Source organism: Papilio machaon, chromosome 14 (assembly GCF_912999745.1).
Source record: "Papilio machaon chromosome 14, ilPapMach1.1, whole genome shotgun sequence".
NCBI lineage: Eukaryota > Metazoa > Arthropoda > Insecta > Lepidoptera > Papilionidae > Papilio > Papilio machaon.
In genome coordinates this window covers 7,721,778-7,749,376 of record NC_059999.1, presented here as the reverse complement: position 1 = coordinate 7,749,376, position 27,599 = coordinate 7,721,778, and the positions used below count along the sequence as shown (strand labels likewise).

The following is a 27,599-nucleotide window of genomic DNA, read 5'->3' as shown; positions in this document are numbered from 1 at the left end:
ATGTTTGTCATCAAATATTTTGTGAATTTCTTTCACAATCCAAATAAAATAATACATTTAATAAGTTATTTTTCTAATTTTCGACTTTGGACAGGAATAATTCAAAAATATTCCTCTCGTCTAAATACTGGAAAGGTAAAAAATAAAACAACATCGTTTTCATAATCCAAATGTATTGAATACAAAACAAATCTAATAAAATTGTCAGTTGGCAATTTCAAAATATTCTATACATAATAGTTTTATAATAGAGGAAACGCACCGGCGCGAACTAACCTACACGTGAACAGACAGGGGAGGGGACATCCCACAGTCGAACCCGCGCTATTGCAAATTTACTATTTAATACTAAAATCATTAATATAAACCATCTTCTGATTGGAGCATTAAAAATGTTAGTGTCCTCGTGTTTGTGACAATACAGCAGCAAAGGAACGTATTTAGCGTTCGCAAAATCAACACAATTCCAGCCGCCATTTTCAGTCCGTGCGCTCTCAAACTTGACGCCAACGTTGTTACATTTTCATTCCAAAATATATATAAAAAATCCAGACAAAACATCTCACTTTACAAACAAAAACCCTAAAATCCGCCTTAAAATTCAATATTTCTTGAATAAATTAAGACAAGGTTTTCTGGGCGATATTTTTTGCTTGCAATTTTAAATTTGCCTGAAAAAATATTACAAAATAATCCAAACTCGCATATTTATAGGAACAATAATTAGAGATGGAAAATAGCTAGAGGCTAGTTCTCTAAGCGATATCAGATATATATACATACAAATAGATACATACATACAAATGTTTTGTATGGAACATCGAATACATAAGTTTTCTAACAAGAATTGCACATTTTATTTTCAAACGTAGAGTTGAATTTCACTTAGACTTGCTGTTTTTTCGATAGACAACAACATTTGTAGGAAACATTTATTTTTCCAAAATAGAAGAAATAATTGCATGTTTGTGTTAAGAAAGTCCCATTTATTATGATCATATGTCTATCGAATCAACTTATCTCGTTTTCTGACAGAACGGTTGATTTCCAGAAAAGAAAATATCTGTTTAATACAGTTTTGAGAAACAAATATCAAGTTGACAAAAAAATTTGAGCAACAAAAGGTATATTTCAAGATTTCTAGTTTACATATACATTGAGATACAATAATTTTCCCACATTAAATAAATACAAATGTCTCTCTACGTACGACAGTTACATCAAGATGTCCGCCGCTACCCGGCCGGTGCTCGTACACAAACATTAAATACACCGCTAGCTTATTAATGTAGTCAAATCGTTTAATTTAACGTACTATATAGTTTAAAAAAACATTTGGAATTCATTATGGGTACAATTTAAAGTTGATTCGCAAGATATGTTGCTGAGACATCGCCGATGACGTCACAACAGCGCTACATCCCTACACTGACTTGAAATTTAAATTTGATCCGACTCTAGTAATAACATTACAACACAACAGCTGATTACATTAAATTATCCAATCTTTCGTGAGACATTATCGTTAACTATTATAGGAACCGTTAAAACACTTACGTATATATGTCCGGTGTCCGGTCCTAAGAGCGCAGGCGCGCAGTGAGCGACGGGCCGCGTCTGCGAATTAATACTCTGATGAAGGGACCCTCGAAACTAGTCGATGCCGACGCCGGACATATGTACGTGAGTGTTTTAACAGTTTCTATATCAGCTGATTACATATATATAGATATCGCAGTGTAACATTCAATTGGTGACGTCACCGGACAGCTGCAGCGCTGACTTAGATGGCGTCAATGTCGACGTCGTCCTCGCCGTCGTCTGCGGTGGGTGCGGTGGGTGCGGTGGGTGCGGGGGGTGCGACGGGTGCGGCGGCGGGTCGCAGCGGCGCGCGGTCGTCGTACTCGACGTCGAGGTCGTCGGTCTGAGCGTCGTGCGCGTCGTCGCTGTCCTCCTCGGCCTCGGTGAGCCACTCAATGAACGGCTGAGCGCGACGACGCACCTCCGTCACCACCTCCTTGGGCGCGTACTTGCGCGACGGCTTGGCCGCCCACTCCAGCACCGCGCGCTCCTCTATTATGTCAGTGTCGTACAGCAGCTTCAGTATCGCCGGCACCTGCACACGTCGAAATAACAAATCAACAAAATGAACAATTGACATAAAAAAAAAAACTTAACAATATTTAATTAAAAAGTGGTAAGAGAGGTGATGGTGGTCACCTTGGGCAGCAGGTTCTGGTGCAGCGCGCAGAGTGCGGTGAGCGCGTTGAGCACGGCGCGCTGGGCGCGGGGCTCGCCGCGCGTCAGACGCAGCAGCAGAGGACGCTGCTTCTTCACGTCCGCCGCCAGCGAGCCCGGCCTCACCAGCACCTCGAACACCACCAGCGGCGCCCTCTCACGCACCTCCAGCCTGCAATGCGCACATATCAATCTCGTCACTACATGCTCATTAGTGTTACATTAGTACAATAGATGTCGCTGTATGTATATGTCTCACCTCTCAGCCTCGTGCACGATGTCAGAGACGGCCTTGCTGCCCTCAGCGGCGGCGCTGTCTGCGCGCTGCTTCACAAACGCGTAGAACAGATCCATGCGCTGCTTCTCGTTCTTCTCCGTGTCCTCGGACAGAGTCATGCTCTTAGCGCCCTCCGTCAAGTCTGAAACACGAACAAGCAAACTTAGTAATAATAGAGGTTCTAATCGCATCACTTTTGCTTGTTTTGAGATTACTTAACAATATTGTATTGAATGTGAATACGAAGATTGCACACCTTGCATGCGAGCGCGCACAGCCTCCTCGCTGACGTCAACAGTCCAGGTGCCGTCGTCGTCATCGTCGCCGTGCTTCGACTTGTCCTTCTTTTCTTTCTTGCTGCTAGGATTGGGCGTGGTCGGTGTTATTGGTACCTCGCCATCCTGCAATAAAAAGTTGATTATTTTATACATATTTAACTCCGCAACGAAATAGTATTTCTTAAATAGCACTCGGACCAATTTTTGTATATGTATGGTTGTTATACATACATTTTTGCCATCATGGTTCTCCTGGCCGTCATGGTTGCCGTTGGCAGGTGGACCGGAGCGCTTGGAGCGTTTGCCACGATTGCCCTCCGTCAGAGACGAGCCCTGAAAACATTCAAAATTCAGTCAGTACATAGGACCTTAAAAACTTTTCCCAACATTAATGTACGAACATAGATATTCAAAGGATACAACTGAGAGATAGTATACCTGCACACTTGGGTCAGCAGCGGGCGGATTCTTTAGTATGAAGGTATTGAGCTTGTGGTTGAACTCGAGGGCGCCGTGGTAGCCGCACGCCTTGCAGCCCTGCGAGATGCTGTTCTTCTTCGTCGACACGATCAGCTCCGTCTCCGGATTGTCGCACTCCGGGCACAGCACGAACTTGCGAATGAACCTGACCAAACAACAAACATTTAATACAGTCGTTACAAACTTAAAAAGCATCCGTCATGGGCAAACTAGTCATAGATATTTTCTAAGAACACTGACCCGTCCAGCAGGTCCTGAAGCTTGGCGGAGTCGTGGCTGCCGTTGACGATGAAGCGCTCGTTCTTGAAGTCGAACTGGGTCTGCGCACCCAGCTCGCAGCCGAAGTACTTGGTGGGGTCTGCAAATTTAGAAGGAAAAAGTTCAGAACAATAAACTCTGGTGTATTTGCACCTTCCGGCACAATAAATGTAGCGTGAAGTAAAGTTGCCTTCTTCTTCTTTACTTTACTTTCAAATATCTCCGCTTTCTTCATTAAAGTATTAATCCGCAGTTAGTCTTCTAATGTGTGAACTCTGAGATAAGAGCAGCAGAATGTGACACAGTGTTGGTGTAGTGCACTCACAGGTGGCGGGTCTGCCGAGCGCCTTGGCCACTTCGGGCATGTTGACGATGACCGTCTTGATGCCGTTGCCCTTGCCCTCCACCTTGGCGCAGATGCGCGGCATCTTGTAGCGGTAGAACGCGTCCGCCACATTACGATTCACGTTGACCGACCCCATGGTGACGGCCTTATGCTACACTACGCTACGCTACGAAACTAACTAATTGTCCTCGAGACGGTTGGATGGTGACACTGAATCTGAAACAACAAGCCTATTATTAGATAACTGGAACACTAGTAAAGTGTAGTTGCTAGTTCTAGGGGTAGAGTGTAGTACCTGCACTAGAGAGCGAGAGGCGCGGGGTGGGCGGGGTAGCGGGCGGGGCGGGGACCCGCGCTCGCGCCAGTCACGTCTGCCGCAGCGGCAGCAGCTTCCGGTGCCTGCTGCTGCTTAACTTGGATGCTCTGTGACACACACCACAGTACACTTAGTATGTTGTTCAGGCAGCGAGTGAGCTGCGCAGAGTTATGTTGATGTAGTGTCACCTGCGGGCAGTGGTGCTCGGGTTGTGTAGCGTCATGCACGCTCGTCGGCAGCGGCGCGCTCCCGACGCGACAGTCCGCCCGCTCTCCGCGCTCTGTACTGATGCCTCTGCAACAACACACACACACATCAAATCACCTGTTTTAAGAGTATATTAAAAATATTTTCTTAGAAATTTGCACCAATACAAGCTCATTACTTTTTATTAAAAACTTTGTCCGAGAGCACAGTACATTAGCAAGATTAATTAAAAGGACAAGAACGTGTTAAAATATCACATTAGTAATAAATAGTACATATTGAATTTCCAGACTCTATAGGAAAAAATACCTAAAACAATTTGTATTCGCACAAATTTGCATATGGTTGAACAACGAATACTGAAGCAAAAAGGAAACCAGCCAAACATATATTTAAATGGTTGAAACAATTTGAATACGTTCAAAATTAAGGAAGGGATAAGTTGAATAGCCGGATTAATTACATTGGAAAACTATTGAATACAGGGGCCTCTTTATTTATTTACATAAAGATAACATGGGAATATATTTGCAAACACGACTTAATGCAACACCCTGTACCTACAATATCATGTCTGTTTTTATCCATTAAGTAGTCCGCAATAGTCTAGCAACGTTCTTTATTCGGCGTCTATGTTGAAAAAGCAAAGCGTGTGCGATAATTTGGTTAATTTTAAATCCCATTAATCGTCATATCAAATGTGTGACGCGCGGCAATATCAAACAAGTGTAGCCTATCACTTATTTGACGTCTGAGCACTGCTACAATATTAACATTTATATAAAAATATTTAAATATCCAGAGCTTATACGGGGGCAATAAAAAAAAATACTCGAGCGCGCGTGTATCGCAACACGAACTAGTTCCGTGCGAGTGACAAATTACCATGCTGACGTCACAGCGCCAAAAACAAATTTACTAATAGTTTTTTAGTAAATCTGGGCTACGCTCAACGTGTAAGCCGCATTAAGCAGGTTCGTTGCAAAAACGTGCGACATATCCTACACGATTAGAGTTAGAGATGTCAAACATTGATAAAACGAAATCCAGATCTAAAGTTCTTTTACGGTTTTTCAAGAAAGTTAAAAGAAAAAAATCACAAACCGTGGGTTTCTGAGACCATAAATGCCCGTTTCAAACATTGCTATATCTGTTTTAAAGACAATAACAAGGATGACGATATGTTTTATGCAAAGATTTAGGTCTCAGAAACCAAAGTTAAATGGATAACGCTATAGAAAAGATTTGCGAACTCCAAACATCGAATAAATTCACGTGTACCGAACGATAACAGCGTTACTAGTTTGCATACCAGACGATTCGCAACTTTATCTCATTGTGGCAACGACTAAATTCCTTTGAACAGTAATGATTGTGACAATTTAACTAGTCGTTATAGTACACCTTTGTCCTTGAACGGTGGTCAGCGATTGGCTGGCGGTTTGCGGACCACGCGTACAACGCAGCAAAATTCGCAATAAAATTCCGCATACGTAGAATATGATAATCGATATGTGGGAACACAAAAAAACATACTTCATTATTATTTACGTCCCCAAAATATGTAATCTCATTCATCATTTTATCAAAATATATACAGTAATTATTTTAATAGTTATCTTTCTATTGAAGTATACATTAGTTGAAGTACACTTTTTTAATAGAATAATAAAGCTTCAACTCTTGGTATTCTCTCAACAAACACTAGAAAGCTGTTCAGGGGTGCTCGAGGCGGGTGTCGCTACAAAAACTAAACAAAGCCGAGGTCGGGCACGCCAATCTATGCCATCCGCAATGCGGCCCTAAATACACGTGGAGCTGCGACACAAGACGACATATTGTTGTTTACCACAACTGCAACCTAATTCGTTGTTTTTTAGATTAGTTTTAAGGTAATTTTGCAGCTGTTCGATATGTACTGTATTGTATTATACGCCATATGTATGGACCATCTTACAGTGTAAGTGTTAATTCATAAACGATTTTCGAACCCTTGATCCATAAACTGGTTACAAATTATATCATTCAGTTGCTTAGCACCAGTTGATAGAGACCTGACTAACACTGGATCCAGCGAGTCGGCGATTCGTAGTCGCCTAACGCCCACACAACCACGGCCAAGGATAAACTGATTGACACTTGCACATGCATACAAGTCGTTACATTTGGAACAATTATTCAATTAACTGGCAATGACAAAAACTAGCAGCATCTAAACATTTTTGCTTTGTCACAGGAAAAGATTAATGATATGAATCGACGTATACGACACGAAAATGTCTGTGAGAAACCTAATTAATGAGACAATGTGCTTAATTATGAGAAGTTAGTATGTGTTAAGACGAATCTGGTAGTACACAATGCTGTGTTGTTGATGCTCATTCAGTTGAATACATAATAAGGTTTAAAAAAAATATATATATAATATACCTTACAGGCTGATGATAATACCTTTTCATTGTGCTGGATTTGAGTGGAAACCGCTAAAAGAATGCATAATTAAAGAAGCTTGCCTTTACATTGATTAATGTGGTGCGAATCATTTTGCACATAGGGGTTCGGCAAATAACAGAGCGCTCAGATGACAACTCAACATCGAGATCGTGTTGCTTGCATTCCATCATATCATAGTATCACAATAACAAAACACGGGAAATCTTTATAAACACAAGCAAACGAGTATATGCATACTTATACGCAAATCTGGGGAAAATGACCCTTATATCATTGTTAGTAATGGTCGAATTAGCACGCTGTGGTGTTAGTTGCTACGCTAGTTGTGCGCAACCTACGACAATGTTGTCATTTACACGACAATCATTAGACAAACATTTAATCGACAGACCGACTTGTTTCGGTTGCCAGTGTACAGCTGTAGCGGAACGATGCATTGTATATTCAAATGTAGGTAAACTTTTTAATGTATTTGTTTAACTTAGTCTATTAAATGATATATTTTTCGTGGTACATACGACAATATCGTCGATTTAATGTACATACTGAAATGTAACGTGAGATTATAGATACGTTGATATCGGATATGATTAAATCAAGTCTACCTGCAAGTCATAAACCATCATTATCTGCTTCAACTTGTGTGGTGCGGTGCTCACTAGATAATAATCAGTGAACATACGGGTGCGGGCTCTAATAACTTCACAGATTCAACAATTCGATGGATATAAAGGTGTATATTGAGTCCTCACAACTGACGACTGTAGGATAAGGTATAATAGAAACAATCAATTGAACAAAATCTATATATATAAAAGAAAGTCGTGTTAGTTACACTATTTATAACTCAAGAACGGCTGAATCGATTTGACTGAAAATTGGTGGGCAGGTAGCTTAGAACCAGGAAACGGACATAGGATAATTTTTACCCCGTTTTCTATTTTTATTCCGCGCGGACGGAGTCGCGGGTATAAGCTAGTTTTAAATGATACAAAGATACTGTGCCTATGTAAGGTTACAATTATTATTTCAGCCTTTGACTTTATACTCTTAGTAAAGCAAAGATGAATGAAAATGTCTGTATTCAGTCGTACAATTTACGTTATAATTTACTTACGACATAAATCTAATTGGGGGTCGAATTGACTTTTTAATCTAAAAACTTGAGAATAATACTCGACAATCAATCGTTCCAAGAAATAAAGATATGGTTCAAATACTGAGCGCTTGGCTTACAACTTTTTGTTTTTCGCAATAAAACTTGCTTCAGCCGAGAGCTAACCAAACGTTAAATGGGTTTTTAATCACATTCACTTTGATTGCCTAACTCAAGCGCTGACGAAATGTCAACGGCGAAGAAAATATTTCCCCAACAAAAACTAAAAATGTATTTATCAGATACAAAACTAGTGATGTCGACCGTACCTTGGTCGACTCGTTAGTGCCTGAACTGCATCCTGTTTACATATCGTCTAACCGTGCAGGGTTGTCATGTTTGATGCAAACAGTATTGAATCTATTTATTTATTTCTGAAAATATCGATTTTCGAATATAAATAAGGAATTTTCGTCAAAAACATGTTTTCAAATTTAAATTGTTTACTTCTGTGTGGATTTTTCCATAACTCACAAACAAGAATATACCAATATAGTTGATAGATGTAGTAACCTAGACCATGATAGCATGCAGTTAAGTGATAAGCAATAATCAATATTAATAATAGCAACAATGAACTAATCGACTGGCAACCCTACAAGAGTTGCACTCGCGACATGACACTATGTAGAAACCGTAGCACGAGTCAAGGTTGGTAATCGATAAAGTGCAAATTGTCGCTAGTGATGTGACTCCTTTCATCGACAAATATTCTATCAGAGCAAACATCATTGTAATGTATTTACTAGTAGAATCATCATATCAAGACATGATTGTGTAAAGATAACATATTTATATTTGACGATTATTAATTAAAGATTTAAGATGGCCTTATACAAATTTTATGACAAAAAATGTGTGTTCATTTTTATATTCTCCTTAATCAAATTAAGTGTACATAAACAGTTGCTTTTCTTGATATAGACATTTAGTTACCATGAGATCGACTGTATACCGTAATACTAGTGTTGGAGTTGTAAACTTTCCGTCCTGCAATATCCAGAAATCGTGAACCGATGACGTCACAATCATGGGCCAGACGTGTCAACAATTAGCAGTAGAAACGCTAATTGACACGTATATGTGCAATGGAAACTAAACTATGTCTCTAACTAGAGTTTGTCAAAAAGAGTTAGTGTTTTAAACCCAGTATCATATTTTGAAGTGTTTACCATATTTTACTCATTTACGGAGGCTAAAAATTAAACTAATTTGAATGAAAAAGATAACTTTAGATTTTAAACGATTTAACATCTTTCTTTATCTGCCGTATTTAGCTTTTCTAATATAATACTCATCGTAATGTAAAATAAGTTGATATTACGATTCCGGAAATCAAAATAGAAAAAAACTTAGATGTATTTTATATCAATTAAATATCAATTAAAATGTACCACTTTCCAAAGTTGCAATATTAACAAACAAAATCTCAATTACCGGAAGTCGTGTGGCCAGCAGCGCGAGCAGCACTTAAAATTAAAAAAAAAACACTAGTCTATGACAGCCGCCATAGCAGCGCAGTTTGTTACAGATTGCGTCGTCGGATGCAATTTATCATTGTGTAGGACTGCAATTCGGCGTGCTCGTGGGGCTTAGGGAGACGGGGAAGGCTTCGCAGGACACGGCGCAGGGGGTAAAGAGTTAGGCTGGTAGGGGGATGGGGAATGGGGGCAAATTGCGCGGGGCTCGAGCTTACGTACGCATGTGCCGCGCTATCGATTGAGCGTTGCCAGCCTCCTGGAAAGCCTAAAGCATTTTGTAGAATACAAACCCACGCGAAAGCTGCTGATATTAAATACGCTCATATAGAAACATCTAGAATGTGGGAAATATACGTCTATCGTTTGATTTATAGATAGAAAAAAAAAGATTTTTCTCCTTAATATACGCTTGTTTTTTTTTACAAAAATATTTTGCGAGTAGGATGCTTTTTCGCTCGTGTGTGTTGATCATACGTGGGTGTGGGGGTAACACATAATACGAGTAGGAATGGAGCGTGACGGATGACGCAAACAAATATCCTATCAACTCTTAGTCTAAGATCCCGCTGCAGGATTGGTGCGCTCATCGACTTTTTGTTTAAAACCAAATTTTTATGTTTATTTATAGTTAAGAGAATATATATTTACTAGGGTGCCTATCAAAATTTGGCCGCCATTATTTTTTTAAAAATTATTTTTAATTGATTTTTGGTAAAAAATTTCGTTTATTTATTTTTTTAATAAAATAACGTCTACATAACGGTAATTAATATCAAGATTCTAAAAAATCACGGTTGCCGTTGCGCACCTGGCCGCACCTCTTTGCAGCCAGGTGTAAACAGGTATGATTTCGATAAATTTATACGTCTATAACCTATTTTTATTAATTATATGTCAAATTAAAGCTAATTTTTTTCTATTAATTATCATATAAAGTTGCTCAATTAAATCTGGCCGCAAATAAGGGTTGCTGGCTGTTAAAGATAATAAATATTTAAGGTAGAGTGAAAGAGAGTTAGCGCGTAACATCATTTGTCAGACGAGGACAATTAAATACTTGAATAAAATCTAATAAAATTTTTGAATAATACTTTCGCAATAAAATTTTGTTTTACTTAAGTCACCTTGGTTTTATTTTTTTATTTTTTAAATTAATATTAAATATCGACGTTCTAATTAGCAAATTATCTAACTCCTTTTTAGAGAATCTTTTATTTGTACGAAAAAAACAATTACTTCAAAATTTATTATCATTTTAAAAAACCATTTAAAATTATTTATATCTAATAGAGATATAATATTTAAGTTTGAATCATTCAAATAATTTGTAATTGGATTATTGCTTCATCAAAATGTTAAAAAAATCACCCTCTAAAAAATTCAGAGTTAGACAAATTCCTAACTAGACCGTCGATATATCAAATCAATATTAATTTATTGTTGCAATTTTTAAATTTGTCATTTTGAAAAAAATTACATATTTTTTGGAGTATTTATTATAAGTCGTCTCTATTACTCCCCGGTGGTTGAGAACACTAACGTTCGACGCATGCGCAATGGCTTAAAAGCGTCGCACAGCCGGCAATCGCTGTCCTCGTCTGACAAATGATGTTACGCGCTAACTCTCTTTCACTCTACCTTAAATATTTATTATCTTTAACAGCCAGCAACCCTTATTTGCGGCCAGATTTAATTGAGCAACTTTATATGATAATTAATAGAAAAAAATTAGCTTTAATTTGACATATAATTAATAAAAATAGGTTATAGACGTATAAATTTATCGAAATCATACCTGTTTACACCTGGCTGCAAAGAGGTGCGGCCAGGTGCGCAACGGCAACCGTGATTTTTTAGAATCTTGATATTAATTACCGTTATGTAGACGTTATTTTATTAAAAAAATAAATAAACGAAATTTTTTACCAAAAATCAATTAAAAATAATTTTTAAAAAAATAATGGCGGCCAAATTTTGATAGGCACCCTAGTAAATATATATTCTCTTAACTATAAATAAACATAAAAATTTGGTTTTAAACAAAAAGTCGATGAGCGCACCAATCCTGCAGCGGGATCTTAGACTATCTATTGTTATACGAGATCACTGACGCATAAAGCAGGATACTGTCTAAACTACTTACAATATAATTTCTAGTTAGATAGTTTATCAGTCACTTTGTAATAACCGATAAATATTTATTCAAAGTTAAATTAGTACTTTTTGCTGCAAAGTTCTAAAAACTTTTTAGAATAAAACATTTCAGAGCCTCATTCAAGAGTTCTTTTATATTGAGGTGTGTTAATAAGTGCTTTTTGCCTTATTCTTTGTCACTGTAGAAATTTTTTTAATTTCATAATGCTTCACAAGCTTTGCCACATACGAGTATGATAATAATCACAACTCGACTAGTGCATTCAAATATTGTTCAAGACAAGCTCAGTATCAGATGCGGATAAGTGATGCAGTCATCCTCCGAGATCCCCGGTGAGTCACGGCGGTGGGCAGCGTTCCCACGTGCGGGCAACACCTCGCCGCACGATACGCACACGACACGAAACTGACAAGTGACGCGACAAATCGTCCCTCGATCTCACGATAAGCCCGCATTAGTAATACTTTCTCAATAATATCAATCACGCTATTAAATATTTGCACGTCTTATATACTTCGTAATTACTTTCTAGCTTGACAAAATTAAATGTGTACAGTTGTCCTGTATGTTTTATAGTAATTACTACTATCATAATAGGAAAATATGTTACCATAGACACTTGTATTCATGTCGTGGTCAACACCGATTTGTATATTATCAGACTCAGATAGTAAGCAGTCTGACAAACCAAACGCGCTCACGTTTCGCAGCTCTAGGGCCATTGAACTAAACAAATGTAAGGTCGCACAGAACAGTGCACCGACGATATAACTACTTGTATTGGCCTCCATTCGAGATCCCGATAAGTACGGAATGCAACGACAAACACAACACAAATGTTTGTATTGACATCATAATATGCAGCTAGTAGATCACATCTGATTAGAACATGAATCACCTTGTGTGACAAAAGATGCAAACTTTTGGCAATTGAAATCAAGTATATCCTTGTTGTGGGTTGGGTTTCGACTGAAGTGCTACTTGCATAGACACATATTGCTGTCTACCTTTTCAAAGAGAATGTGACAATATGTATTAATACAAGTTTAAGTTCTTAGTGTGGATCTTAATATAATGGATTCTTCGTTATGAAGCCAAAATCTAAATTTGATTGACGTAATTGTACGCAACGGAACTTTCTCTGCAAAGATGACATTTTGATTGATCATTCTATTTTCGGTGCAATTTTTAAAAAAGTGGTATAAAAAATGCTTGTCTTGTTCATCGTGGATTTTAAATATACACAAAACTTGGATGCTTCTTTTACTCTGACTGGAGATAATCAAAATCTACTTCCCTATTAATTATGAAACATTCTCTGCCTCATTTTACAATTTCCGTCTTAATAATAGTGTTATGTTGAATAAAACTAATTCCTAAGATGCTTATCTATCGGCGATCAAATCTTCTAGACAAGTTAAGGCAGATAGGTTGGCGGTTGGCGCCAATTTTAATCGCTACCTAGCCTATGGGTGCTAGCACTTTTGGCCGTGTAAAAGGAGAGTGCGTTAACCTCTGACATAACGCGGCGTAAACCCGCACCACGCACTCGAGACAGCTTCCGGCAGACGATGCTATAACGCTTATGTAAAACTTGTCAAATGCGAGTAGAAGTTGCAAAAAGACCCAAAACTATCACGCGACATTTAAAATTGAAAACTAGGTACAGCGTGTATAAAATAAATTATTAGCACGAGTACTGTTTAAACTCTAAACGGAAAAAAGAAAGGAAAGTGTGCTAAACAGCAAATAAAATGAAAAAGTTATCAACATCCTGTGTAGTCGTAACTTAATTCTAAGAGTACACGCCTGTTGACATTGCATGTAGTTCCAGGCCCTGCCAGGTCAGCGCGTAGGCTGCATCGATCGCAGACTGTGCCTTGCACCCCCACCTTTGCGCCCACCTTACAGACACCCCTACTGCACAACGGCCGTACGTGTACACGTTTACATGTGACGGCATATTGACGTAATGTACTGTTATACTACTGAATTAGTGTATGACAGTCTCGTTCATAAGAATCATAGATAAAGGAATACCAAGTAGACTGACAGACAGTAGTTTCCCCTTCGTATAGGAGCTGTTGAACATTCATTAATCCGTAAATATGAAACATTAATTTCAGATATCTAGAATATTACCGTCAACTACGTTCTTTGTTTGTGCATGAAAAGCGTGTTTTTTTGTGCATTATTTATTAAAATTTAACAAAACAGGAAACGAAGCTTAATGTACAATATAGGTTGGCAGTTAGTATTCCAGGCATGTTATATTCAATTTAGTGTTAGCGAGCGTGAGGCCTGTGTGAGGGGGATGAAGGGGGCTGTAGAGGGAGAAGGAGAGGCTCGTAACGATCGCGGAGGCTGCGCGCTGTGCGCAACTAAAGCCCCGGGGATGTGTACCTAGCACCCACGCTAATGTAATAGACGTAAAATTATTGACTAAAACAATATGATTATTTTTAAAGCCTTAGTTTCGACTTAAACTAATTTCGAAAACAATTTAATCTTAATTATGATTGTGGAGTTTCTTTAAAAAGCACATTTTATAAGTTACTAGATCAAGATAGAGAAAGGAAATGGATATAAGATTGAATTCTGCACATGGAAAATCAACAGATATTTCTTCCTGCGAATGGCGCAATATGCTAGGGGGAGGGGGGGGGGTGAATTGCCGTAGTAACTATAGCGAAACATCGCAAAACTTATCAATGAGCGTATAAGTTACCAGCTCAGCTGATAATCACGGTATAAGAATCTAAGAACACTTCCGAAAACTGTAATATAAATGAAAAGATTCGATAATAAGAAAGACTTCATCAATCGAATTTGAAAAAGCATCATCATCACGACATTACTGTTTTGACATAACCAGTTTGGTAACACACAAAATAAAGTGTCACGGGCAACGCACGATGTCGCTTATCATTGTAGCGTCTTATCGCTACACGTTAATATCTTTTAAAATTATCATGACGTCACGTCATATTGGTTAAAAAATTTACTGTCTGTGTAAAATTGACTGAGAAAAGATTGCGCTAAGATAAATTCATATAAAAACTGACTATTATCATTCACATATAGCAAACTGATCGGAAACAGTTTAAGGTATACATCTATATATATAAAAGAAAGTCGTGTTAGTTACACTATTTATAACTCAAGAACGGCTGAATCGATTTGACTGAAAATTGGTGGGCAGGTAGCTTAGAACCAGGAAACGGACATAGGATAATTTTTACCCCGTTTTCTATTTTATTCCGCGCGGACGGAGTCGCGGGTAAAAGCTAGTTATAAACTAGACAGCATGTAAACCAAAACATTTCATATATGCCTTGAGGTAGTAACAAAACCTATACATTCAACAATACAACTTGTATTGTGCATATATAAAATTAATTAAAACTTATACACCATTAAATTTAATCTGCGCTTTGATAAGTAGTTTATGTGCAGCAGGTACTACCTGCATATTACTGCAGATTGTCACTAATTTTATTTACTTCATACATTGTACATATAGCTTTAAAACATATTTTACTTTCAAAGGCATTATGCCATCCGAAGAAGAGTTACATCTATTATGAGATCATTCAAGATGTAACTCTTTTCATTGCAATGGTCAAAGGAAATAGTTATATGATGAAATATTGAATGAATATTTACTTTTTATTGCTAGTAATACATTCTCCAAGGTAACATATAAAATTTTCTCACACAATATAGTAGAGATAATGCGTTCTTGGTTCAATGGTTTGTATATAAAAGGTTACAAAATTACGGATAAATTGCATACATATACACATACAATTGTGTACATGAAGAATTGTAAGATAATAACTAAATATGGGATTTTTAATATTTCTACATACACATACAACTTGCTTTACATTTTCATGTCACATCTTCAGCTACTTGCTCTTTTTTATTTTTAATGAATTATTAACTAACATTCTGCTCTTAAATGTTAGATTACTAAATCTGTGAAGCCATGTCTACTTCATTGCAATATTTATGCATTAATTTGTAATATCATGAAACTAAGAGATATTGTGGTGACATAGGTTTCAGTTCTATTGTTAGAAACTAAACTATAGTAAAGTTGACTGCAGATATTGTCTTATTAGACAGTTATTATAACAAGAGAGAATGAGAAATAAGAATATGTATGGATTTGAAATTAATGTTATAATTAAAAATTTTATGATTTTATAAATAGATATAAAAAATAAATACTAATATACCATCCGATAAGCGCTATAATAAAATCACCAGTTTGATTTGTAAACTTGAATTTCGTAATTTTTAAAATATTATACAAAAAGGACACTTACCTTTATATCTTGCTAAAGTCATATAAAATGGTAGCGCCCCACTGGACGAGAGTTCACAGATGGGATGAATTGTTGATCTTTCGAAGAAGCTGGCACCAACGAAACACGCGACTAGCCGGGGTAACCAACCTGCCACAATACAATATTAATTCACAACGGTCTGGAAACAACACTCACATACATATTGATATTAGGAAAATTAAATCAATAGCAAAACCAAATTTGCAAGCCGAAACGTACGCACCAGCTGGCGAAAACGTGGTGTCTAGTACTCTTGGTACTTACGTATACCTATATAAGTAAATATGTATCGAAGACATTCGATAGTACTACCTTCCTCTATATGACGCAGCGCCTCGCGAATTCTTTCTCTATGTTATATAGTAGGATTTCACGAAAAAACTCGATTCACACTACTACAATGGAACGTAAAATAAATTAAATATCATTAAACGCATACACGAAACCGTGGCCAAAAATGACGACAGAAAATAAATGAAAATGCACACTTTCTTATGTTTCTGGAACTACGTTCACACCGGAAGCGAGAATTTTTTTTAAACTCAAAACATCGAGCATTTTACATTTGAAAACGTTTAAATTTTGTTTGATAAAATATTTCATTTCTATTTCTTAAGATGCTTATTACTAAAACAAAAATTTATGATAGTTACTTGTACTAATAGTTAAATAGGAAAAAACGTTTTTATAACAAAATACTGAACAGGAAATATAACATTTGAATTAAATTGTCTATGAGAAATGACAATGACAATTGTTTTTTCTGGATATGCGAAAAAGAGTTTTGTTGGTTATTTGCGCGGTATCTTCAAAGCATTCATTAAAATTATACCATTTAAGCAGTTTTTTTAGTTTTCAATTTACGGACAATAGTCGATTTGTTATAAGAAGAAAATGATTTGTCAATTCATAAGGTTTGCTCAAAAACTCTGTATCTGTAGCGAAAATAAAGTTTTATCTCTACTGATGATCATAGACTGTTGAATTGTCAAATCTAATCCAAACTCAAAAGTCGACTAAAATGCAAGGATAATTTAATTTTTTACCATTATTTGGTATTTTCTCTCATAAACCGACAAATCGGTTGTGTTATTATTTGAATATTAAATTGAACAATAAAAGACAGTGTGTATAGGACAGTAAACATTAACAACCATGGTAAATGCACTATAACCTTCTTATTACATAGTTCATTGATAAGGTTATAAAACTCACAATTATTTTATTTTATTTCAGCATTCGTGTCGTTTAATATTAAATAGTCCTGCGCGCTGGAAGTGTGTCGTTCCAAACAATTTCAAACCTTCTGTAGTTGCTACATGTCAATCAGACCAGGTAAGCAAAATTAATCATAAAATGATGAAATTCATCAATTATTGACTAAATTTCATAAAATGTTAATTACAAACTATTATAATATAAAATTTAATTTATATTTTATTATCTGGTAAAGACAAGGTGTAATTACTGTATACTTAACTTTTAAAATTTAGGATAGTCTAATAGGAATGTTCTCAAATATTAGAATTTTTTTTTGTATAAACAAAATAGTTGTAACTATAACATTTAATTACAGACATTGTTTTCACCGTTTGCTATTCTTAATTAAATTTAAAATGTCCCTTTACATCCTCAAACAAGTAATGAACTTATTAATATCACTTATAGTTTGCACTTCAAGTATGTCGCAGTTACTCAGCAAGAAAAGGTTTCTTCTCATCTATTATCGAAAACATAAAAGAAGATATTGCAAAAAACAAAGAAATGAAAGAAAATATTAAAAAATTTCGGGAAGAGGCACAGAGACTTGAGAATTCAGAAGCGCTGCAGGCAGCACGGAAAAAGTTCCAAGCTGTGGAATCTGAAGCATCAAAAGGCTCGGAAGTTCTCAAAGACACATTTGAAGGTATCAAGGGAAAGGTCGAGCATGTTTTAGAAGAGGCTGGTAAAACGGATTTTGCTAAAAAGGCTGGTGAGTAGAGTTGTAATAAAATTGTTTTTTTTTTTTTATTTATTTTTGTATATTATATAATATGTGTAATTCAGTTACAAATATCTAGGTTAGTTTAGTACTTGTAGTTGGGATTTTTTTTTTACATGTATAGTAATTTAATAATTAACCTTGTTGTTTATTGTAATATTATTCAAAATACAAGGTTGGAATTAAGTAAATTCTTATATATGTAATACAAGCGTCGGTGGCTCAGGGGTTAAGCACTTGACTTACAATCTGCGGGTCCTGGGTTTGTATCCCGTCATGTACCAATATGTTTTTCGATTCTCGATTTACATATGTACATATATCCGACATTCTTATGATGAAGGAAAACAGCCTGATGCAACTTCCATATATTTGAGATGAAATACAAAGATATATGTGAAGTCAACCAACCCGCACTAGGCCAGCGTGGTTGACCATGGCCTCGTCACCCCTAACTTGGGGTAGGCTCTGAGTCCCTCAGTGAGGATGTATAGTGAGTCAAGATAATGACATTTATATTACAAATAAAATTGTGTGGAAACAAAATTTATACATATCTATGTCTAAAAAGAGATATGTCGTATAATTTCAGGAAAGATTACAGAAGATATATCTAAAACAGCTAAAGATGCAGCGGAAAGTATAGCAGATAAAGGCCAGAGGCTCGGACAGACATCAGCTTTCAGGACCATTTCACAGGTAAAAATTACAAAATAAATTTATCACACATACATTTTAATAGAATAATATTCAACAGTTAAAGTGATATCAGGTCTTCTTAAAAAAAAAATTAAACTTTAGCATGATCAGGCTGCCGTTTACCTGATGGAAGGTTGGCACAGCATGTACTAATCTTCCGAACATCTATGTTAGCCGTCATATCTGAATTCACTGCATTGGTATGTATTTGTTTTCAGGCAACTGAGGTAGTGAGGAATGAAATGTCACCTCGTGGGCTGGAGGGCCGCGTCTACACCTCGCCTATTGCGTTGAGAAAGCGAGTTGAGGTGAGCACATTTATATATATTTTTATTTTTAATCAACTTTTAACTTAAACATAGATCATTGTAACACCTTATAGATGGCTAGAAGTATGTATGTATGTATGGCTTACTATTAGTAAGTATTCAACTATTAATTAACTGTTGTACTTTGTATCACTCATAATGACCGTCTTTTAATAAAATACTAGCTTTTACCCGCGACTCCGTCCGCGCGGAATAAAGAATAAAAAACGGGGTAAAAATTATCCTATGTCCGTTTCCTGGTTCTAAGCTACCTGCCCACCAATTTTTAGTCAAAACGATTCAGCCGTTCTTGAGTTATAAATAGTGTAACTAACACGACTTTCTTTTATATATATAGATTAATATATCCACATAATGTTTATTGTGGTGTATAGTTGTGTGTTGGTGTGGCTGCAGGTGGCAGACGAGGAGCGCAGCTTTGCACCAGACACGGAGACACTGGGGCTGGAGTTGCACAAGGACTCCAAGTTCTACCAGCAGTGGGAGAACTTCAAGAACAACAATCAATATGTGAACAAGGTCAGTACAAGTCTTAATTTATTCATCATCATCATCTCCTTGACCTTGTCCAATTATGTAGGGTCAGTGCACCAGGATTCCGTACTCCAAATGAATCTGTCTACAGTCATCTTCATTGTCACCCCCTTCTTGATCATATCGCTTTTCACGCAATCCATCCATCTCTTCCTAAACCTACCTCTACCGTTGTACCTCCACACTCATACTTAACATTCTCTTTAATACCACGCTAATCTTTTACTTCTCAATTTTTCTCGTACCGCTGCTACTTTCAGACTTCCTGTAATATACTCATTTCGTATCCTATTCACTCTTGTTACACCACACATCCATCTTAACATTCGCAATAAGGTTGTAATTTTTTTTTCCTCAAAAATGTTGTAAAAATTCAGACAGTCACATATTATGTGTAAAATTTAAAATTATTCTGCAGGTTCTCGATTGGAAAATACGATACGAAGAATCAGACAATGCAGTAGTTAAAGCTTCAAGATTCGTCACTGAGAAAGTCGGCAGCCTCTTTGGTAATTTATTTGAGAAAACTGAACTCTCCAAGACATTAACCGAAATCTGCAAAATTGATCCAAACTTCACCGCGCAGAAGTTTCTAGAAGACTGTGCCAATGACATCATACCCAACATTCTGGAGGCGATGGTGCGAGGAGACCTGGAGATACTGAAGGACTGGTGTTACGAAGGGGTCTTCAACATCCTGGCCACACCGATCAAACAGTGCAAGCAGCTCGGCTACCGGCTAGACTCCAAGATATTGGACATTGAACAGATAGAGCTGGTGATGGGCAAGATGATGGATCAGGGCCCCGTTCTCGTGATCACATTCCAGTCGCAGCAGATCATGTGTGTCAGAGACGCCAAGAACAATGTCCTCGAAGGTGACCCCGACAAGGTGATGAGAGTGAACTATGTGTGGGTGTTGTGCCGAGACCCGCAGGAGCTGAACCCCAAAGCGGCCTGGAGACTGCTCGAGCTCTCAGCAAACAGTGTTGAGCAGTTAATTTAAGTAGTTGTTGTTTATAGTTGAATTAAAATCGTTGGAGCTCTAACATATGCTTTTATATCAAACCCTAGACCTACTTATGTAGAAATCTTAGTACAAATTAATAACTTAAGGATTCCATTTTAACGGAATGTGATATTTTTCAAAATCTTGACTAAGGAGATTTTAAGGTAACTTAATGACATACAAATGTAGCAAATAATCTTGTCCATTTTTATTTATAATACAATGTAGATTTTGTAAATAAATGCTTTTGGTGTTTTTAAAATTATACTTATTTTCCTTAAAATAGCTTCTTAGAACTTGTTGCTTTAAAAATGAAAAACTTCCAAGTAATGTTAGGGAAATAAAAAAAAATATCATTAAACATGTTTTTTTATTAGAGGCACATTTAAAAAGACGGACAAAGCCATCGTACAATAATATATATACAAAGTACTTAAAAGATTATAGTGCTTAAAACTAAGAAATGAGAGTCTACGGAAACCCAAAGAAACGATCTTAAACGGTGACTAGGTTACATACGGACAAGTAAAAACTGATACAATGCGAACTTTTTGTACTGATTTTTGAACATTTTATTCTACGATACATAAGTTTTAGATAAAGTTCAAGCCGGAAAATGTGCGTTATTCAATTAAAAGCAATAAAAAAATGATCAAAAATTAGTCTTTACATATTAAATAAATTAAAAAATATGTTGCATGTTAAAAAACTTAAAACTAATTTGTAAAATATACGATTAAAAAACAGTGCCAACTTCTCTAATATTATGCTTAAAATATTTGAATAATTATACTAAAAAGCTCAATCACATTATTAATTACATTACGCAGTGTTGCAAGTTTAAAAACATTAAAAAAAAAATAATTTCAGTGTTGCCAACACAATACGCAAAGTATAGACTTAAACGTGTAAACAATTCGACGGAATCCGTACATCAGGCCTAACCAGAATTATTCTGGATCATCAAATCTTATGTCTTTTATACAATCTCTTAAATATTTTAATAAAAAGTTATAAAAAGCTGTGCTAGAAAATGGTTGATAAATAATTAAATTTAATGCATTAAAGCATCAATACATTAAAAAATCATTCTTAATACCACACTTATAGTCGTCAATCAAGCGTTGATTTTTCATTTTAAATCAAACCTAAGGGAAAAAATTATGTGTGTGGATCTCAAAGTTATATTTTACGCGCCAATTTTAAATCCCGCCATTTTTTGACATTATATTGTAACGTATATTTAAAATACTGAATTAAATAGAAATATTAAGAATCACATTAATATTGGAATTTGTATTTTTAATACGCAAAATAACACAGTTATAAAACTACATATATAAAATCCAAAACGTACAAAAAACTTTAATTTGGTATCCAATTTAACTTGTGCCTTTCTCTGAACACTTCAAAACACGTGATTTAAGAAAATAGATTAAAATCACACACAGATTTAATATATTTGTGCAATAAATATGCTTTTCTAAAGTTAGTTCAGCAGCACTGTTTTGAAATTGGATTTTAGCGCAGATCTTAATAAATTGGTTTTCGTTTACATTTGAACGGCGACCGTTCTAATGACGACCTCTTTACGTATACAGAGATGTCGATAAAACTTATCATGTGAGGTTATGTCTGCCGACCTTTACACTGTGTCTCGGGATATGAGGTCGTGAGGCCCGCACTGTCGTGAGGTGACGAGGAGTGTGACTCAGTCGAGGATCTACAGCAGTATTGCGATGTTGAGGTCCGCACTGTGAGGTCATGAGGCCCGCACTGTGACGTCGTGAGGTGACGCGGCTCGCGACTTAGTCGTGGATCCACAGCTGTTCGGTGATGTTGAGGTGGTGAGGTCCGCACTGTGAGTTGATGTGAGGTCGTGAGGTGGTGAGGTGTGAGACTCAGTCGAGTATCCACTGTAGCACGGCGGTGTCGAGTCCGCCGGCGGAGAGCAGACGCGAGTCGTCCGACAGAAAACGGACACACGTCACGTGAGAGGAATGGCCGCCGTACGCGTGGCTCAGCGACTGCAATGTACAAATACTACCTAGTTGAGTCGCTTCGGAGATACATTCTAACATCCATCCATCCATTTAAACATTCGCATTTATTTAACCTGCAGATACATCTATAACAATATTAATAAATAAAACTCGACTAGTCTTTATGACTCTGGTGGAAACATTACCTTCCTGGGTTTTAATACAAGAAATTTATAACAGTAGTAATAGTATGAATTTCATAGTTTTCTATAGATAAGTACATACCTTGGGCTGTGTGACAGGGTACGCGAAGAGCTTCACCTTACCGAAGTCATCGCCCGTAGCCACAAGCCTTCCATCGTTGGATCTATACACAAGTATTTTTGTAACGTTACACTAACATTAGGTTAACAATGGCACCGATTTATGACATTTTTATATGTCGCAAGGAAAAAAAAATGTGTAAAATACAATAAATAGTCCACGTAACTAATACAGGGATGGACTAAGTGTTAGTCAGTAGTCAGTGCTGAGTAGTGTACCTGGTGCAGGAGTTGATGTCGGTGCCGTCAGCATTCTCCGGCCAGACGCCCAGCGTGTGGAAGGTGATGGGGCAGGTGGAGGAGGACCAGCTCACGTCGCGCATTGACGTCGGGTTTGTGATCTGACGGCAAGTCGTCGCGTTCCCTGACACATATACATTTTCTCTTTTCAGCAAGTTTAACAGAAAGATAAAAGACATGATGTCATCTAAAACTTAATCATACTTTAGTACTCTTCCCATTCCCACCCTTTTCATATAAGGAAGGTATAAGAAAGGGAAGAGGATTCAGCAGAAAAGGGGACACATAGGAAAGAAATGTATCCTCTTTCTGTGCGTCCCTTCCTCTGTTTATTAAAGGTTAAATGCTTCTGCAATGGTTGACAATGTCTATGGACAACTATCACTGGTCACTTCGCTATTATGGCGAACTCAATTGGCCCCTTTGCTCGTTTACCACTTTTTGCTATAAAATAAAAATAAATGTACTGAAATTTGCTTTTGCTTCCAAAGTATATTAGATAGTCAACACATGTAGAAGAATACAGAAGATGAGAGAAGATACTCACAGAAGAGCAGTTCGTAATCACCAGAGTTGCTCCTGATGTACTGACTGTCCTCAGACCAGTCCAAATGCGTTATGTAACTTGAATGACCCTAAAAATATATAATTATGTATTTTAGATATATTTTTTATCAATTTTAACTACATATTACATATATATTTTTTACATCGCAAAGGCATTTAAACTAACTACAGAGCTATTAATAATTGCAAAACTAATATTATACTACAAGTTAAGATATATTTATATATATTTATTTGTATGATAATGAAATATATATATATATATATATATAAATTAATCTAAACTAATAATTAACATGTTAAAAATTAAAAATTTAAGTTACATACAATTTGTTTTATTCAATGTCTTATATATTTCAATATATGTAAACGACATATATTTTTTTATTTACATCAAATATTTTATTTTAATTAATAATAAATGAGAATAAAATACTATTAAAGCCGTATTTGAATGAAATATAGTAAAGTAAGGCAATGCGAGCTACATAATGTTTTGTTACCCGACTACGTTTTCTCTCCGTGCACTAGAAATGCATGAAATTGTCATTTAATTTATATAAAACTTTATATTTGTGTAAAGATACATGAATGATACATAGTATGGACAGTTAGAAATACAAAATTATAGATAAATAAAATCTAGAAAACTTGGTTAATAAAATGATCGAGAGGTTTTTAAAATGGAGTAACACTAGTTATTATAAACTTTAAAGTAACTTAAGTGAAAGATTTAAATATTTGTTATAGTATTAGCTGTCAAAAAAAAGCTTTACTAGAAACCTAAGTTCTTCCGGAGCAGGGATCCCCAAACTATTTTGGACAAGTGACCCCCTTTTCCAAAATGAACCGTTACCATAGACCCCCCATGGCAAAATTACCTACGTTTAAGATCAAGTATTATATATTATTATTATTAATTCTGACTTAGGTCAGTAAAAGAAAACAGAGTGAGAATTAGCAATGCTTTAAGTTCAATATCGACCCCTTTCCATCGAATCCCTGTTCCAGTCTATGTTCAGTACATCTGTGCCAAATTTCATCAAGATTCGTTGAGTCGTTCATCTCAGGAAAGGATCAAACAAACATCCATCCATCCATTTAAACATTGTCATTTATATTATTAGTAAGAAAATTGATATTTGACTTCAAATAGATGGCGGTGAAAATTTGTATAAGTAAGTATAAAATGTATGTATGTATGTATACTGACCAGACACTTGCCGAGGCGGGAGTACCGGGCGCCGGAGTCCTGCACCTGGTACACGTAGATGAAGTTGTCTCGTGACCCGAGCGCCACCAGCTCGTTGTTGGGAGAGTACTGGATCGTCTGGATCGGCTCACAACTGTCACACAAGTCAGGACATGGTAAAATTAAGTTAATAAATTAAGATAAAGTTACTCGGTAGGTAACTATTTCTCGGTTATTTTCAGAATATAATAGTATGTAATGTTAACCCGTCATGATGGCTGGCGAGTAGTTCCCTGGAGTGAGGGTCGAAGACCAGCCAGCGTCCCGACAGGCAGCCCACCGCCACTGCACCACCGTCACGTGACCAGGCGCAGCACTGAGCACGCTCCTGACACAAAGAAAATTAAAAAATAAACTTTTAAAAGTACCACTAGATGGCGCTGTTAAACATTTGCAAATCGATAGATGGCGCTGTTAGTTCAGTTTTTATAGCTTCTATGATTTGTATGCAGCAGTGTACCTCGATGTCCTTGCTCCAGACGGTGGAGTGGCTGAGACCGTCCCACAGCTGCAGCAGACGGTCCCAGCCCGCCGTCACGAACTGTGGCAGCGAGGGGTGCGCCGCCAGACCCCACAGCTCCTCCACGTGACCTGACACAATACACATCGTTAGATCGACAGAGTTTTTGCGATAGTAAACATGTATTGATGGTTTGCGCATTACCGAGCACTGCGGGCGAGAAGCCGAGCTGCAGGTCTCCGTGCAGGATGCAGTTGCGTGTGGTGCCAACGTACAGCTGACTGCCGCGGCCCTCCGCCACCACGCGCACGCCGCCGTAGTGACCCTCGATCTATACAAATATCACATGTCAGTACACAGCGGCTGAAGATGAGGTCGAAGACCTAGATGAGATGTAAGCTGACCACGTTCTCCATGCCGGTGGCGTTCATCTCGGAGTCGAACATGACGAGGCGGCCGTCCTTGCCTCCGCCGGAGACCACGCCGCCGTCCTTGAGGCAGCACAGCGAGAACACCGGCCCCTCGTGCACGCCGCGCACCAGCTTCGCGATAGTGTTGGTGCCGCGGCCCCACACTATTATGTTGCCGTTCGAATCCCCGGACAGTACGTCACCTGTCAAATTATTTGGACATAAATAAATAAATCCGACCCGAAGGACCATTTAAGTTAAAGACGACTGACTGACCGTTTGGATTAAAAGCCAAACAGGTGACGTATTTGGGTTTATCCCGCCCCTCGAAGACGCCCATGCGCTTGTACAGCATGTTGGTCTGATCCAGGGTCCAGAAGGCGATGTGGTTCTTGCCGCACGTCACTATCTGGTTGCGGTCTAATGGGTGAAACTCTACCGCTACCACCGTGTCCACCGAGCACTGGAAACCAGAGAATATTAAAAATCGATTCGAGTTATGAAGAGGCAGATACCAGCAGTTAAAAAATTACATCTAGAGAAGGAAAAAGGTAGAGTTGTCTTCAACTTTAGTAACCTTTGATTTGTACAATGTGTGTTAATGTTGTTCCTTAGTGCATACCTTGGTCTCAGCGAGGCAGTGCTTGTCGGGGCGCTGCCAGTCCCACACGGCGATGGTGTGGTCGGGCGCCTCGTCCAGTGCGGCGAGCAGACCGCCGTCGGCCCGCGAGAAGGCCAGGCCGGCCACTCCGCGCTGCAGCTGACCGCCGCCCAGCACCGCCAGCGTCGCCAGCGATACAGAGTTCCACACGCGGACGTGCGGCTACACAAGTTGCTACTTTTAGAGCTACTTATTTGTTAAACTATCTTCTTTAGAGCACATGAAACATATTTAGATAAAAAAAACTGCCAATGATGTCCGACTCGAAGGACTTCGGTAAAATTTTAATAACTATTCGAGCAATACAATTTAACTATTAGGATTTGAGGATCTTTCTTAAATATAACACACCTTTCCATGATTCGTATTTAATTCATTTCACAAGAAAATTCGCACTCACCCTGGCATCGACTCTATCATGTCCGGCGCACTGTCCACTTGCCACAATGAGCTTGTTGGGATGTATGGCGAGGCACTTGACGTCGTCCGTGTGGCCGGTGTAATGCCGCTGGCACTGCTCCTCCACGTTCATCAGCACCACCACCGCCGCCACGAAATAAACGATCTCACCGGTCGGGAGGAGGTACAAGTTGCTGCGGCAATCCTTGCCTCTGGAAGAAGTGGTAACCAGATTATAACAAGCATTTTTGTAGAGGTACGATTCATATGATGGAAGTTTAGTGACGTGACAACCTACAGTCGTATCCATTTTGTTCGATGTTTAAGAAAGGAATAATGACTTTAATAAAAAAAATGTAATCGTTGGTTTTTGAGACCAAAATCCCTATATAAATCATATCGTCATCCTTCTCATTATCTTTGACAAAACAGAGATAACAATATTGGTTTCAGAAACCTATGGTAAGTCTTATAAGATTACCTTGACGTTGCTAAAGGGAAAACAATAGGTACTAATAATTACACAGGATGATTCAAAGATAAAAGTAAACATTAGTAATTATTTATTCTGAATGTATTCATACTGTTAGGCCGTTATAAAATAAATAAGACATGTATACAACTTGATAACCTTAGGTATACATTTCATTTAATGCGTGATGAAAAACCATTGTTATATCGAAGAACAACTTCCAGAAGTATTCCATTGTACAATACTCTAACAAAGCGGCGAGACCGGTCTAGGTTTGTGA

At 37.5% G+C, this 27,599-nt stretch overlaps 3 protein-coding genes across 6 annotated transcripts in view; 1 reads left to right on the top strand and 2 right to left on the bottom strand.

The window, feature by feature from the left end:
- Positions 1 to 86: 86 nt before the first annotated feature.
- Positions 87 to 16,520, bottom strand: LOC106708434 (eukaryotic translation initiation factor 5). 2 transcript variants are annotated; one of them, XM_014499941.2, is made up of 12 exons: positions 16,314 to 16,520; positions 15,981 to 16,109; positions 4,382 to 4,487; positions 4,173 to 4,300; positions 3,857 to 4,093; positions 3,514 to 3,631; positions 3,232 to 3,418; positions 3,025 to 3,126; positions 2,772 to 2,916; positions 2,498 to 2,657; positions 2,221 to 2,410; positions 87 to 2,116 (listed from the first exon to the last, which is right to left on the bottom strand). In XM_014499941.2, the coding sequence occupies exons 5-12, from the start codon at positions 4,011 to 4,013 to the stop codon at positions 1,784 to 1,786; spliced, it is 1,392 nt and encodes a 463-aa protein (XP_014355427.2). In that variant the 5' UTR covers positions 4,014 to 4,093; positions 4,173 to 4,300; positions 4,382 to 4,487; positions 15,981 to 16,109; positions 16,314 to 16,520; the 3' UTR covers positions 87 to 1,783. The 2 variants fall into 2 exon arrangements, with proteins under 2 accessions (XP_014355427.2, XP_014355428.2); XM_014499942.2 differs by lacking the exon at positions 16,314 to 16,520 and adding an exon at positions 16,225 to 16,299.
- A 480-nt stretch (positions 16,521 to 17,000) lies between these two features.
- LOC106708399 (mitochondrial import inner membrane translocase subunit TIM44) lies at positions 17,001 to 20,712 on the top strand. The gene is made up of 7 exons (XM_014499893.2): positions 17,001 to 17,159; positions 17,238 to 17,336; positions 17,670 to 17,973; positions 18,575 to 18,681; positions 18,900 to 18,989; positions 19,407 to 19,529; positions 19,963 to 20,712. The coding sequence occupies exons 1-7, from the start codon at positions 17,157 to 17,159 to the stop codon at positions 20,548 to 20,550; spliced, it is 1,314 nt and encodes a 437-aa protein (XP_014355379.2). The 5' UTR covers positions 17,001 to 17,156; the 3' UTR covers positions 20,551 to 20,712.
- Positions 20,713 to 22,301: 1,589 nt separating this feature from the next.
- LOC106708439 (echinoderm microtubule-associated protein-like 2) overlaps positions 22,302 to 27,599 on the bottom strand; it is a 52,442-nt gene continuing 47,144 nt past the window's right edge. For all 3 annotated transcript variants that reach the window (XM_014499948.2, XM_014499947.2, XM_014499949.2), the window contains 12 exons: positions 26,849 to 27,059; positions 26,410 to 26,610; positions 26,064 to 26,250; positions 25,782 to 25,990; positions 25,582 to 25,708; positions 25,378 to 25,508; positions 25,124 to 25,245; positions 24,879 to 25,011; positions 23,646 to 23,733; positions 23,078 to 23,222; positions 22,821 to 22,902; positions 22,302 to 22,580 (listed from right to left, as the gene is read on the bottom strand). In XM_014499948.2, coding sequence (XP_014355434.2) covers positions 22,455 to 22,580; positions 22,821 to 22,902; positions 23,078 to 23,222; positions 23,646 to 23,733; positions 24,879 to 25,011; positions 25,124 to 25,245; positions 25,378 to 25,508; positions 25,582 to 25,708; positions 25,782 to 25,990; positions 26,064 to 26,250; positions 26,410 to 26,610; positions 26,849 to 27,059 — 1,762 coding nt within the window. In that variant the 3' untranslated portion in view covers positions 22,302 to 22,454. The remainder of the gene's footprint in view (positions 22,581 to 22,820; positions 22,903 to 23,077; positions 23,223 to 23,645; positions 23,734 to 24,878; positions 25,012 to 25,123; positions 25,246 to 25,377; positions 25,509 to 25,581; positions 25,709 to 25,781; positions 25,991 to 26,063; positions 26,251 to 26,409; positions 26,611 to 26,848; positions 27,060 to 27,599) is intronic.

Excerpts from the sequence above, each read along its gene's own strand:
- LOC106708434 (XM_014499941.2), bottom strand. The coding sequence starts at position 4,013 with ATGGGGTCGGTCAACGTGAATCGTAATGTGGCGGACGCGTTCTACCGC. Across the intron at positions 3,419-3,513 it reads CTTCAGGACCTGCTGGACGG|GTTCATTCGCAAGTTCGTGC; the intron begins GTCAGTGTTCTT and ends TTGTTTGGTCAG. Across the intron at positions 2,917-3,024 it reads AGAACCATGATGGCAAAAAT|GATGGCGAGGTACCAATAAC; the intron begins GTATGTATAACA and ends TTTTTATTGCAG.
- LOC106708399 (XM_014499893.2), top strand. Across the intron at positions 18,682-18,899 it reads CTTTCAGGACCATTTCACAG|GCAACTGAGGTAGTGAGGAA; the intron begins GTAAAAATTACA and ends ATTTGTTTTCAG. Across the intron at positions 18,990-19,406 it reads CGTTGAGAAAGCGAGTTGAG|GTGGCAGACGAGGAGCGCAG; the intron begins GTGAGCACATTT and ends GTGTGGCTGCAG.